Source organism: Seriola dumerili, unplaced genomic scaffold (genome assembly GCF_002260705.1).
Source record: "Seriola dumerili isolate Sdu_G_001 unplaced genomic scaffold, Sdu_1.0 BDQW01000230.1, whole genome shotgun sequence".
Lineage (NCBI taxonomy): Eukaryota > Metazoa > Chordata > Actinopteri > Carangiformes > Carangidae > Seriola > Seriola dumerili.
The window spans coordinates 3,766,182-3,780,723 of record NW_019174485.1 but is presented as its reverse complement, the minus strand read 5'-3'; the positions used below and the strand labels follow the sequence as shown (position 1 = coordinate 3,780,723).

The window sequence follows — 14,542 nt, the reverse complement described above, 5'->3', positions numbered from 1 at the left end:
GATTTTAGGAAGAACCTGGTAACAACTTCAGTGACTTACATGAAGTGATGTCATGGTGTTGTTCCAAAGGAGGGACACTGCCCTCTAGTGGTGTATTTTCATGCACCACTACAAATTAGAGGCTTATTTTCTACAGAGGTGAAACATGACATGACATGTCAGGTAGTTACAAGCTTATAATTTGCCTGAAATGCTGGAAAAATCAGTAATATTGCAAAATAGTAAAGCTACAAGCTGTTGTATGGTCTTCTCTGGATGTTGTCTTGGCGTCACAGTCTTGGCTTCGTAACAATGTTTTCTTTTTCCATCTCTCTCTGTCTCTCCCTTTCTCCTTGTTATACTTGCATCCTCAATCTCCTCTCTTTTTGCCACACTCATCTGTGCTGCCAACACCCATACCTTTCTCTCCACTCCCACCCCCCACCCCCCTTCCTTTCTCTCTCCTGCACCTTCCCTGTGTTTTCCTCTGTCGTGACGTTTATCTACTGACCTCTCAGGGCTATAAAGCTGTGGCGCGTGCTACCTCTTTTAGGTCCTGTCTGAAGAGGGAGCTGGCAAGCAGATAAGTATCACTGCCAACCAAGAATGACAACAGAAAAAAGATTAGATTAAGTTCATGGAGTTAATTCTTTTCTATTTTATTCTTGTACTTAATCTCTACAGTTTGATTATGTGAAAGTAATAACAGCAGTAGCCACATTAATACGCCTCACCTTTCCTCCCTCATTTCTCTTTTTTAACTATTTGACTTTGATTAAATGATCTTTAAATTCCCATCATTAAATGTAACATATGATTTTTTACCTTATATTAGGAAAGTACGACAACGCCACTAATCTCAAACCTAATAAAACTGCAGTGTCTTCTGGAAATATTAAAATACAAGGGGCAATATGACTTCAAACTTCTCTGGCATCTCTCACTTAGCTGTCCTAATTTAATCATACTAGTCTAGACTCGAGTGCAGTGCATCAACAGCATGGGTAAATGTGAATTAGGTCATGTGGTAACCACATTATTACAGCGGAAGTACTTTTCCACTTACCTGAGTGTCTCTTTCAGAATATACACTCCCTTAAGAGAAACATGCCACAAACATCAACATCATCATTTACAGTAACTTGTACTTGCTTGCTTGTACTTTTTTCAACATAGTGTACCAGTAGGTGTACAGAGTTTCAACAGTGGATTCCTGGATGTCTTCATTTTGGAGAAACCCAGAATGTGAGAAAGCTCAAAATTACATTAGCACTATTTTTGAGCTCTTAAAAACTTTTTTTCCCTCACTTCAACACTTTCATCCAGAAACAGGATAACATAAAGAAAAAGCACCCCTGAAATGATATTAACTAGTGACTGAAATGTTGCTTGTTATCACTGTAGCTATAATGTAAATCACAGTTAAAAGGAACTGACTTCTTGCTCCCAACATAACTTTGCATCCCTTTGCTCTGTGTTCACCAGGTGAAGGGCCAACGCTACACCTCCTTCTCCAGCTGTGTTCGCTCTGGGGCCAGAAGACAAGTGCATCAGCTCTGGAGGAGGTACAGGGAGAAGTCGTAGACAAGGACAACGACAGAAGGCAGAAAAAAAAATTTGGAAGATGATTTAAAAAAAAACAAGCCAGATGATGGAATGAATCAGATTGAGCTTTAACTTTGAAGTCAGTGGCCCGAGTTAGAAACAGTTTGTTTTCAAGGGCAGATCTCCAAAGCAGAAAATAACTCTAAAAGCATGACTGCACACAGCTGACTGATGCTCTCTATTCTGATGATAAGTGACATGACTGTTTTAGGGTTGCTGTTTTTCCAGTCATCTTGATCTGATACTAGTCATTCAAGTATGATTTACAGTGTACTATAAAACAAAACAGAATTAAACTTTATTCTCCAATTATGGCACCTTCACAACAGTTAGTGGAACTGCACCTAATAATTATTTTTTACCTTGGATAAATGTAAATCTTCTTTTCTTTGTTTTTTGCATTAAGCTGTAAAACATGTTTTAATCATCTCACTTATTCTGACCAGCCTAAAATGCAAAGTCATTTTACAACAATATTATATACATATAACAAAGCAAGTTGTACCATTTTACAACAAATTCTACAAACTGAAAGGTATTTTTACTTAATAATTGATGTGATCAGTTACTTATCAAAGCTATAATAATATATGCTTTTTTAAGGAACAATAATTTACTGAACTGCTGCACTACAAACTATAACAACTGAAAGAGCACAACAACAATTAAATAATAAAATCAATATCATTGTGATCCTGTTATCCATATAGAATTAATTACACCAATATAAAATGATATAGTAACATACTGCAGAACATTATATTGCAGAATTAAATGACCATATTTTGAAAATGTTTTGTCTTCAGCTGATTTTAATCACCTCAATCTTTCTTATTTTTTGATTTTGTTTAATCTCAAATAGCAAGTATAGTTTTGTGTTATATTGCACCAAGAGTATATGAACACTATTGCTATAGTTAGGAATGATATATTGTTCTAATATTACAACTTGGGATGTTTTTGACCTGGAAGTGACAACCTACAACATGAAAGCCAAGGAAAAAGATTTTTTTAAATGTAATTTCAATATTTTACCCGACAGAATCCTTATTGTCTTGACTTATTGTTTTGTGTCTTAGAATGTTAGTTGCATGTATGACATAGATTTCCATATAGGTGCCTTCTGTCCATCCCCTTTGTCACCTGAAAAATGTCACATAGAATTACAGATTTCCAGCAATTATTTCATCACTGTGTAGCTTTTAACAGCAAGAGAACCACAAAACGTGCAATAATTATACAATTAATAATCATTACTATGTGTGATTCAAATCAGTCTTTAATGTTGTAATATATTAATTAATTGTAGAATGATTTCTGGATGTGTTGGTGTGAAATATGAAATATAATTTGAATATGCTGAAATGAAGAAAGGGGTCTAGATGTGTTAGGGATGTTGGGCCTGTGCCAAGTTATTCAACATAATGTTAATTGTTCTCATTATGTTTGCAATAAATCGTGTATTTGTCACGTCAGTGGACCTGCTGAATGATTTTTCATGCATGAATAAACTATTTTAGAAAGACGTGCGAAATCCGTTTATTTACTGCGCATGCGCAGCGAAACCATTTACACAACCACTTGTTAATTGACGAAGTCGACTCCTGACGAAGCGTGACTCCTGAATTATTACACGAAAACTAAATATTCCTGCAAGAAAAAACAAAGGTGCTGCAGTCCCACGCCTGCTATATGGGTAAGTTGTGTATGCAAATGCTGACACGAATGTCATGTGATATAAAGTTAGTTGACACGAAGAAGACGGAGATGCATTTGGAGGACAAAATGCTAACTAGCTTTAATGTGTTAGCAGTGTTTTTCTTGTAGCATTCTTGTCGTTCAATTTATTGTCATAAGTGTTTGCGTTGTAGTTAGTTTAGTTTATATGTGTTTGTGTGCAGTGTACCAAACAACATAGGTGGAAAAGTTAGCACAATCTCACCTGGCCTCATTAGTTACCCACGCCTCGTTAGTTACCCTGTTAAACTGTCAGCTGTCGAAATGCTGCCCTCGTGTGTTGTACCAAACCAACCACCGGTAAAAACCAAATCTTGTGTTTAAAAAAAACTGGTTGGACGGCTTTCGACGTGATGTGGCGACCATAGACCACTTCGTTCATGTATATGTTATGACCAAAATATGTAGATTTTGTCAATATATATCGATTTGATTTGTATTACTAACCGCCACTGAAAGCCCTCAAAACGAGGCGGCCTGGCGTTAGTTGTAAACGGAACTACACTTCTTTGCGAAATTTCAGTCAGGAACATTATAAACGACGTACCGCTAAGTGTGTATTTTGCATGGATGTAGCGTAAAGCCTAACTTAAATACTTTCAATACTTAAAGCGTCGTACCTGTTTGTCTCGTTTTGAATTGTTCAAACAATCTGGTCAGCGATGAGGGTTTTGGCTCGTACAGTTTTTTAAAAAAAAACGATTAAAATTATTAAACTCATACACGTATGTGACGCAATTCGCAAAGTATTGTGGGTATGATGGAACAGAACTCCCTCATAAAATCAACAGCTTTAACAGCGCTTTATACTAAAGTGGTGTTAACAAGGTTTTGGAAAGGTTACACTTTTTTTTTTTCTTTTTTACGATTCATTAACTGGTAGTTTTAGTACTGGTAGGAGGAAACCCTGAGTGAGAATGGTTGTCGTGTGAATGGCTTCCTGTTTTCACCCTCATTCAAACTAAGACTATACTTTCAGGGATCATTTCTATAGTTTCTGACTTGAGAAATGTGTTTCTAAAGTGATTGGTCTCGCTAACCACGATGATGAGTTGCGATATTCCCTTCTGAGCGTGAAGCGGATAGAGAAAAATGATTCACTTCATAAGTTCTCTGTCATTGATGACCGTTCTTTGCTTCCTTGTGGAGTATTGAGGGAGGGAATATGATCAGAGTGGTAGTATATTGATGTGGAAAAATAATGATATATGATATTACATAACTGAAATATGTTTATCCACCCACATATGCATTAGCAGCATAGATTACATCAGATATGCTTGTCTAAGGGCACAATTTAAAACTTAGTAAATAGTTTACTGATATAGTTAAAAAAAAAAAAATCTACTCAGATAATTGGTATTATTTTATGTAACAATGGTAATCATTCTGTGTCCAGTTTCTGGGAAACCTGCAATGGGCATTTCTCAGTACATCATTTCATACACTAAATGATTAGGGAATATGATCAGAGTGGTTGTAGTCCATAGTGGAAAAACTAACAATTAAGATAAGCAAGAAATCATATTAAAGTGATTGTAAAAGGGTTGTACTGATCTGAAATTGGATGTAAAACAGAAACTTCTTATTTTAACTCATCATTCTCAAAGCATTTAGAAATTTGGTGGGTCAGGGGGTGGTCAACGTTATTTGAGGGGGTACGAACCACAAGAATGAGCAGTGCCATTCTTCAGACTGTAATGTTGTGTATGTTTTTCTAAAATTACAGAAAATAAGAATGAAATTAAAAAGAGAAAGAAATGCACTACACTAAATATTTAATATGGCTATATTATTAAATATTATACAGATAATAATCTGTATAGTAATTCAACACTTTAATAGTGTGTAGCAGCCTTGCAAGTTATTGAATTCTATGAATTATTTTTCATAGAATTATGATGTAGCAACACAAAGCTATGCTAACTGTCAATCTATTTCGCATCTAACATATGAATTAACCAACTACTTAGGTTATATGTGACCTAGACTGACTGTCTTGTATTGTGCTGTCCACTTACTACATGCCACACAAACAAAAAACCTTTAAATTCACAGGTACTGTGTTTTCAAACAAAATTAATCACAAATTTGAGTGATGATGACAGCAGATTTGTGTGATAATAGACTTGCAGACTCTTTGACTAGTCATAGTATAAACACAGGTGTTTGTACTAACATTAACAATGGCTCTATTCTATTCAAGTGTCACAGTAAGTCGTGACACTGTGAAAGTGAGCCAGCATTAACAATAACAGCAAGTACCTAAACTAAAGCAGCTAAATGTAAATCAGCCATCATTAGTTTGATCAATTACACTTGTACTCTTTGTAATATTACATGTTAGAATGTCTTCTGTGAAAAAAGTGTTTGAAAGCCTCTCCCTACATGTTGTTACACAGGTGTTTCACTTGACTCGTCAGACTCAGGACTGTGTGGGCATGTGCAGATGTTACTTTATTGACAATGATTTATGTGTTTTTTTTCCCCACACATTATTCAGTTGTGGTGATTGAAACAGTGGCAAAAGCAGATTCAGCCATCCTATGGTCTCTGAATGAATTCTCGAGTTGCTCCGCTGCTTTTATCAACATCATTGACTCCTGCCTTGTGCTGTCAGGTCCGCATGTTTTGCAGGGTTGAGGATCTCCCATTCAACTTAACAGTCCTCTACATTGCAATTACATTACAACATAAACATTTTTTTAAGTTGTTTTAATGTTAGTTTTAATGTTCATTTTGTTCTGAATCGATCATATACAGTGTATTTCAAATTCGATGTCTATTTAAAAATAAATCACATTTTTATATTTACAGTTTTTATCATGCTGAAAACAGGAAGTTGCGCTTGACGTAAATTGCTGTTTGACGTATTACGTAAATAAGTTGATCAAGCTTTTACCCGCAAGGTTGTTGTCTTCCTAGAGCAGTAATTATTTCTCGCTTCGTCAATGTTAATGACAGTGCTACAATTACACAAACCCGTGGAGATAAAACGGAATTGTTGTTTTATCCGACACATGCGGATATGCTATCTGACTTTGTAACGTAACTACAAAGTAAGCCTCGTGTGGACAACAAACCGTGTCGTTAGTCAGCTAACAGGGGTTAGCACCAGAAATCTCTACACCGTACGCTCTTCATGCTCACTTTCCCTTCCATTTCGTTGTCGTCTGTTGTCGGCCTTTAGCCTCTGTCACCAAGTTCAGTCCGTGGTTGGTCGCCAGGAGAGGATGAACTGGTTTTTCCCCCTGTCCAAAGGCTCCGGACCTCTCCCTCTGAACAGCCTACAACAACAAAGACAGCGGCAGATCGAGTCACTCAAAGCCGCTCATCCCAGGTAATGTGCGCGCCGACCGATAACCTAAAACCAGACCCTGGTGCTGCTCGTTAGCTTGTTAACATAAACGTTATCTTTTCAAGCTGAGAAATGGCCAACACGATGTTTCATGGCCACTAACTAACATTAATTAGTGGACCATGTTCGTACACAGCTGATGTTTACTTGTAGCTAGCCACTTTGATCACAGTGAAGTCAGAAGAAACACGTCAGGCTAACAAATAGACCACAGCCTCGTGTTCGATCACATTTGTCCCTGCTTTTCTTTTAATATATCAAAACAATACCACTGCTTTGACATCCCTCAGTGTGTGTGTGTTGAACGGGTGGTGATTACCAACCTTTCCTTATAGCTAACGAGCTAGATGTGGTTTCCCAGGGCGCCGTGCTAGCTGGCTAGCTAGTCAAGTCAAGTGACATTTACAGCTTCTATTTTTAGGGTTTGTGATACAAGCTATGACCGGCTGATCATGTTCTGTGATCATTCCGGTGTTTGTCGACTGAACTTGTCACGCATGTAGTTTTAGAAGGAGGCTTCTAATTAGACGTGGGGATTAAAGTATTAGCCTTTGTTTACTAAGGAGCCCTGTCATCTCAGTGACATATTTGTTTTTTCTTTCTACTGAGTTAGACATAAACTGGCGGCATGGACAGACTATTCTAACATCTCTTGTTAGCCAGATGCCTTAAATCATAGTCACCCTCCTGATGTAATGTATGTGTGTGACAGAAATTGGATTACACATGTTTGCGATGGTACTATTTGTTTCCTGTGGAAGTGCAGTTCATGGGATTGTAGAGACCACATGGCTAATGTGCTGTGAGGAATGCTAATCATGGCATGGCAATGATGTTAAGGAGTAAGTGGATGGGAAAAGAGAATTCAAAGACTACGTACAGGACAGGGTGTAAGGCCAGGGCTTCTTGACATGCAGCTTTCAACAGACCATATCTGACTTCTGTAGGAATAAATGACTTATTATGCCATCTCACTTTGTCATGTTGTCATGCTAAGAGATAAAAGTTCCTCAGTGATGATAGGCTTTAAAGGTCTCTTCTTTTAATGAATCTCTCTCTCTTTCCAAACGAGCAGAATTCTGATAAACATTTGTGCCAACTATGACTACAAATTCAACATTACATATCCTGGCATTCCTGTGTTTCTCTTTCTCAACAGCCTTGCAGAGATCCAGAAGGATGTGGAATATAGAATACCATTCACAGTCAACAACTCCACCATTAGTGTTAACATGTGAGTACGTCTTTGCACAAACAACCTCAGTGTGAGAGTATCAAAAGCAGGAGGTACTTCACAGTCACTTTGTACATCAGCCACTGATGTGGTTGGATTTCTGACTATGGTTGAAAAACTAATTAACATCAGGTCAGGTCATTGAATTTGTTCTCTATTTATAACTAACATACTTGTAGTGTTTTAATTATTATTAAGAAACATTAATATAAGGTCAAGCAGCTATTGTAGATGGTTTTAACTTGTTTTAATTTTGTTATTTATTTTATTTTCAAACAAAATTATAGATATCAGGGATCAATCAAAAGCAAAATGCATTAGAGCACAAGGATTTAAGTATGTTTTATCAGCAACTCACAAATTATGCCAGTGAGGAGTGTAAGAAGAGGATGTGAACCCAGTGTTTTGTTCATGAAACTAAATCCAAAGGACTACAAGCATTATACCAGAAGCTAGATTCAAATTGTCATATCTTCACTAGACCGTTTGATAGGAAGAACTACGAAAGTAAGAAAAGCCAGTTAGCAACTTCAACAGTGGCACTGGCTTTAGTCCCCACAGCATGAGCTATTCAAATTCTTTATGCTGTTAAGAGCTGTTAGTGAAAACCTTTACCAGATTTCTTCCAGTGATGCTGAGGCTTCCAATTTTATCACATGTGAAGTCTCAGACAATATAGGGCTATGCTATAGGGACAAATACATGTTACACTGCCATAATACCATATTACAATATTAATATAAATTGGCATACTTTGCTGTTTTCTTTCTTTCAGTCTGCTACCTCCTCAGTTCCCTCAGGAGAAGCCGGTGGTTAGTGTCTACCCCCCTGTTGGTCATCATTTAGTTGACAGCAATAATGGCACCATGATCACTAGTCCCCTCATCACTAATGTAAGTAGTCGTCTAGGTTTTTGATTTTGATGGGTTTGATTAAGTTGGTGGTTTCCAATTTGTTTTTTGAGGAGATTCCAGGAATGGTGAAGGGAAGGAGATCAATGGGTGTATTTATTTTAGATCTACGATATGAAACATTCAAGAAAGCCACTATTCTCACTGCCTTTTTGTTGGCTGGGTAGATGGCCATGGTGTAAGGTAATGTGCACACTAAAACAGATTTTTTACAGTTATTCTTGTGCTGATCAAAGTCAGTAGTAGTACTATGATTTTGTGATACAATTAAAACAGTGGTAGAGGTGAGCTGACATAATTTTGACTATTGTCACTCAGTAACAACTTTTCTTTCAATGTTGTTAACTATAACCTCAACTTGTGAACATGATTTTCATACTTTCACTATGTGTAAAGCATCAAGAGAAACTGAAAATAAAACTCAGCACAGGGTCATTATGGCTGACAGGGGCTGGGTTGAAAGGAAAGATCATTACTTATAGTTTTATCCCAAATAATTAAATCACATCTGACTCAAACTGAAACTGAAGTAAGGTGGTTTCCACAGCTGAACAAAGGGTCTTTACAAGACCTCGAATAGTAAAGAAAAACTGTCTTAATGCGGCCTCAGTCATAATGCTCTGACTATTTGACAAGGAGATAAAGTGTTCTGGATATTATGTTTACAAGAAACATACAGTGTAGTTTGGTTTTCCATCTCCTCTATTCATGATTACAACATCCCAGCATTATATATCATTTGTGAACCAAAGCCAAAGGGCTTACTTAGGTTTCTGAAGCTAAGATGTGTTGTTTACTTGCACAAATGAATAAACCTCATATTTCAAAACCCTGATCACAACAGAGATGACAGTGTGGAGATGAGAGGGGGTCTGATTGCTGGGTTTTACAGTAATCAAGTAAAACTGTAGTGTTACTCAGCTGTAGAAACATCAGTTGGTTTTTTCCTGGTTGTTTCTCATTTTCTGTTTTCTCCATTAAGAAAATCCACTTATTTAATTTTTGTTAGTTATTGCCTTATAGTACTTTTCTCCAAGTATTAAGTTTGTCTTGTTGTGTACATTGTAGTTTGGGATGCACTCAGATCTGGGTAAGGTCGTACAGAGTCTGCTGGACGAGTTCTGGAAAAGTCCTCCTGCCTTGATGTCTTCTGGTCCTGCTGGCTTTCCATAGTGAGTTTAAACTGCATTCATGGAGAATATTAGACACTCTTGTCTCACTATATCCTCATTAGAACAGAAAACTCATGTGTTTGGCAACCTGGGACTTATTTAGGTATTTTGGATAGTAATTAAAATAATGGTGAATGAAATGAATAAAATAATAACCCAGCTTGTTAAAAAAAGAATATTTCTTGCTCTTATTTTCTCCAAAAGATACATTTGATCTTGTTTCCGCCCCCTTGTATCGCAACAGTATGTACAAGCCATCAGGCATCGCTCCCTACCCCACTCAAGCTTACCACTATGGTTCTCGTCATGTGGGACCCAGCCAGACACCGCCTCCTGGGCAAGGCCCAGGTCCATCTCCAGCTCCCATGCCTCACCCAGGGGTCGATAGTGCCCACGGGCCTCCTCGTGCTCCAGCTCCATATGGACTGATATCTGAACTGCCGCTGCCTGTACCCACTGGAGACTCACAGGTACACTGATGATGGATAATGTACACAAGTGGGGTGGTACCATCCAGACTACGCACGCACGCACGCACGCACGCACGCACGCACGCACGCACGCACGCACGCACGCACGCACATACTGGGGACCATCAAGGTACTTTTGAAGTAGTTACATATTTATTTGTATTGTAAACATGGAACACACCCCCTAGCTGCAGTGTTTTGAAAAGTAAATGCAAAGTCAAGCTTTTGGCAGTTTCAAAGATTAAGGTTCTCCAAGACTGATAAAGAAAATATATGATAAAAACAAGCAGTAGAGCCTGAAATTATCCAGCTTTGGTTGAGCCCATTCAAGGGAAGAGGCTGGACTTTGCAGTTTAGATATCTTTTCCTGAAACTGATCTGTTGGGTTTGACAAATCTAGTGTCTACATAGAAACCAGGTTCATTAAAGAATGTGACTTGCTTACAATACTTGTGTCTCTCTCAGGCTGGATTGAACGGACATATGTACAAGATGCCTGAAATTCCTGAGTCTTTTCCTGAACTCTGTGACATGAAGTAAAGTATTCCAAAATATTGTCAACTTAAAATATCTTGATCATTGTTGAAGCAGGTTATAATGTGTGTTTGAGATAAGGGAAACATTCTTTTGTGTCCATCATTGATGTCTTTGTTCTCTTGTTCTGTTACCCACTGCATCCCACACCAGTCTGACCCAGTTGTCAGATATGTCTGAAAACGAGGATGTGCTGCTGGAGTTCTTTGTGACTTTGCCACAGCTCAAGCAGGTCACCAGCGATAAAGAAGAGCTGGTCACCAGCATAGTGGACATTGCTAGTAAGCTCCTCCCCTGCTTCATAGGCCAGTCATGAAAGAGAAGTTTTAATGAAGTTGAGCTTTACAAAGACCTGTACATTTCTTTTTGTCATTTACAGAGAGAAATCTTCAGATGGAACCACAGTTGGAAGGGAAAAGACAAGAAATGCTCTACAAGGTTCGCTCTTATATCGTCTCCTTTTAAATGCACACACACACACACACACACACACACACACAACAAACATATTCATGTCATTGTCTAGGAGCTTAATGAACAGGGGGTCTGTCTGCTGTGTTGACAGTACGAACAGCTGACTCAGATGAAGATGGCCTTTGAGACAAAGATGCAGAGACAGCATGAACTCAGTGAGGTAAGAGGCTACACTCGTCACACGTCAGATAGACATTATTGGGTGGAAGCTTCTGATCACCTCTTGAAAGAACTGCTTTCAATTTTATGTTTAACATTTATCTTTAGTTTTTGATTTTGAGAAATCGTTGTAGTATTTTTTAATTGTATTGTTACCTTGTCAAATGAAAGAAGCCTACAGAGAAAATATTAACAAGTTGAAGAGCCCAATCCAAACATGTTTGAACATGTCTTTAAACTGAAAATTTCTGTTGCTCCATTTCTTACTTTAGTGTCTTTTATTCCCTGCTAGAGTTGCAGTCTTAGTACTTTACAGGCTCGGTTAAAAGTTGCAGCCCACCAGGCAGAGGAGGAGTCGGAGGAGACGGCTGAAAACTTTCTGGAGGGGCGCACAGACATAGACGAATTCCTGACCAGCTTCATGGAGAAGAGAACGGTGAGAGGCCTGAAGTGCAGTATTTGTGAGAAGATAGTCATAATATATTGTTTTTAATGAGTCTGAATGTTATCAGATTGATGCCTCTTGTGTTATTCAACAGCTTTGCCACAGCAGAAGGGCCAAAGAGGAGAAGTTGCAACAGTCCATCAACACACATGGACAATTTCCTACCAGCCACTAGAACACAAGGTACAACACACACACACAATTAACAAGATCAACCGACAAGCAAAACACAAGATTGTAACATTCAGACAGTCAGAGGGAAACTGCTGGGTCTCAGCTGTCAGTTTCACAACAGGCAGCCCTCATGGCTTTTTTTTTACAGCTAAACATCCCCTCCATTTTTATCAAGAAAAAACAATTTGTCATCATCACATGTTCATTCTACTTCTTACTTACGTCTGCTTCTTACATAATGTCTACAGGTTTGGAGTTTTCTCAGCCAACTGCTGCCAACTAAAGGATAAAGACATTTGAGAAAACGAAAAGCACACTGAGTCAACAGAGGGCACTTTGGAGAAATATGAAGATGGTGATGGCAATGGTGGGCTTAAAAAAAGGAGCCCGTTTGGGCTCAGATTTGGGTTACAAAAAACAAAAAACAGCTGAAGTTGGATTGTGTGAGAGCAAAATGGAGAAGCTATTAAGTCACCACAGGAGGCCAAAATTGGAAGAATGACTGACACATGCCTAGCTGTTCAACCATATCACTAAGGATTGATCACATTGTGGATAATTTTTATTTCACATTCTGTTTGTTCAGTTTTGACTCGACAGTGATGACAAAGAGATTTGTTTCTGTCAAGGATTCATGCAGTGCAACTGATCAGAGTGGTTGGTGATGTGAACACATTTTACAGAAAGTACAAATTGCAAATAGGACAGTATTCCCAATCTTACATTTTTCCATGCTGTGATTGAGTTCACTATAAATGAACTGTTGAAATGCTAATGCCGGTGTCTGTATTTCCAGTTTCTGAGATCATTGCCCTGTCCTTGCTTTATTTGACCATAAAGGCCCTATTCCTACTGGACAGACAAAAGGAGCAACTTTCGCACATTAAATCTCCTGTTTACATTGGAAATGTTGCTCTGTCCATTTACATAAACTCATCACTGGGGTGTCATTGTCAATCTGTCCGAGGCAATCCTGTTTGTAATTTAACAAATTTTGGATTTACCAACGAAAGAAAAGAAGCAAGGACGCAGCAGTGTTTTTAACTCGGGCTGTGCATTTTAACTGGGAAGTGGTTGTTTCTTTATTAAGTTCTTACATTTCCAGCTTTGGCGATTTCCTGAATGCATCCTTAATATCACTGTGTTTGCACAAACATGAATAATTCGATTGAAGACGTTAAGACAGTACTCTGATACACCCTGTTGATGTATCTACTGTATGTTCTTACAAATTATTTTCAAAGTCAACATAAACCAAATTACATATAACAGTTTTATGTTTTTTTAAGCTACTGTTAGTGGTTTTGGTTCATTTTATTAGTGCAGAAAACGGACATTAACTGCCACAGATTATTTCAGACATTGATTATATAAAGTCATTTTAAGGGGAAATCAGAGTACTGTAAACGGTTTAATCACACTATTACCTTAATTCCATTCTTTTTACAATAATCGAATTATTTGTGTGTATGTAAATACACTGATGATTATTTTTTGCTGATAAGCATCATTATGATAACCTGACTATTTTATGACACCTTTTGAACTTGAAATGTTTGAAGAGCCTCCGAAGGTTTGGGTCAAAGTTGAGGAACATTAGATTAAATGCTGCAGTAAAACTCGATGACATTGGATACTGTATTTAAATAATGTTAATAATAGGCTATATTGTAATCAAAGACTCAGACACCTTGTATTATATGTTCTTATTTAATTTGTTAGAGTAATAAAGCATTTAGAATAAATCTGTGTTGTTTTGTGTGCTGTTTAACAAGTCAGAACATGAAAGAAACTATTAACACTGGGACTGAACTGAACACGAAATCCAAAATCTATCCCACAAAGTATTTCAGTAACATTTTATAATACAGCAATACAGTGTAATTTTGTTGGATGAATCATGAATTGGGTACCAATAAAATACTTACTGGTTTCTACTGGCACCTACATGGAAGTACAGTGGGGGGACTATAAGGAAACAAGGGAGTAACAACTAGACATTTTAGAGGAAAGGGGAAATAAACCTGTGACTGTCCAGACTAACTTACATTTACATAGTCTCTACAGCAAGGTTTTTGGTCTAATGCTCCAGACTTCATGTTACCACTTCTATGTTACATCCATCCAATAACATGAAGTTGAAAATAGAAAATAGCATCTCGCAAAAGGAAGGAACAAAACAAAAAGAAATGAGAATATTTTATGCTGTATTTAGCGTTCTCATTGTGTTCTCATAGACAAATACACATACTCTCTTCTTTGATTTTTCTGTGAAGTACTGCTATTGAAA

At 37.6% G+C, this 14,542-nt stretch overlaps 2 protein-coding genes across 9 annotated transcripts in view; both read left to right on the top strand.

The window, feature by feature from the left end:
* micu3 (mitochondrial calcium uptake family member 3) overlaps positions 1–3,059 on the top strand; it is a 30,922-nt gene extending 27,863 nt beyond the window's left edge. For 6 of the 7 annotated variants that reach the window (XM_022755494.1, XM_022755496.1, XM_022755495.1 and 3 more), the window contains one exon: positions 1,465–3,059. In XM_022755494.1, the coding sequence (XP_022611215.1) occupies positions 1,465–1,563 (99 nt within the window). In that variant the 3' untranslated portion in view covers positions 1,564–3,059. Of the gene's footprint in view, positions 1–497; positions 563–1,461 lie in introns of all 7 variants that reach the window. The other variant, XM_022755493.1, reaches the window with a different exon arrangement.
* A 3,474-nt stretch (positions 3,060–6,533) lies between these two features.
* vps37a (VPS37A, ESCRT-I subunit) lies at positions 6,534–13,997 on the top strand. Of its 2 annotated transcripts, none has more exons than XM_022755522.1 (12): positions 6,534–6,661; positions 7,839–7,913; positions 8,689–8,806; positions 9,893–9,996; positions 10,316–10,466; positions 10,932–11,002; positions 11,154–11,281; positions 11,380–11,438; positions 11,566–11,634; positions 11,926–12,069; positions 12,173–12,261; positions 12,501–13,997. In XM_022755522.1, the coding sequence occupies exons 1-11, from the start codon at positions 6,555–6,557 to the stop codon at positions 12,251–12,253; spliced, it is 1,107 nt and encodes a 368-aa protein (XP_022611243.1). In that variant the 5' UTR covers positions 6,534–6,554; the 3' UTR covers positions 12,254–12,261; positions 12,501–13,997. The 2 variants fall into 2 exon arrangements, with proteins under 2 accessions (XP_022611243.1, XP_022611242.1); XM_022755521.1 differs by having other exon boundaries at positions 10,241–10,466.
* Positions 13,998–14,542: the final 545 nt, after the last annotated feature.

What these genes read in the sequence shown, in the direction of transcription:
- vps37a (XM_022755521.1), top strand. Translation starts at nt 6,555, where the DNA reads ATGAACTGGTTTTTCCCCCTGTCCAAAGGCTCCGGACCTCTCCCTCTG. An exon ending in GGTCCTGCTGGCTTTCCATA is followed by an intron (nt 9,997 to 10,240) that starts GTGAGTTTAAAC and finishes GTATCGCAACAG; the next exon opens with TATGTACAAGCCATCAGGCA. An exon ending in TACCCACTGGAGACTCACAG is followed by an intron (nt 10,467 to 10,931) that starts GTACACTGATGA and finishes TGTCTCTCTCAG; the next exon opens with GCTGGATTGAACGGACATAT.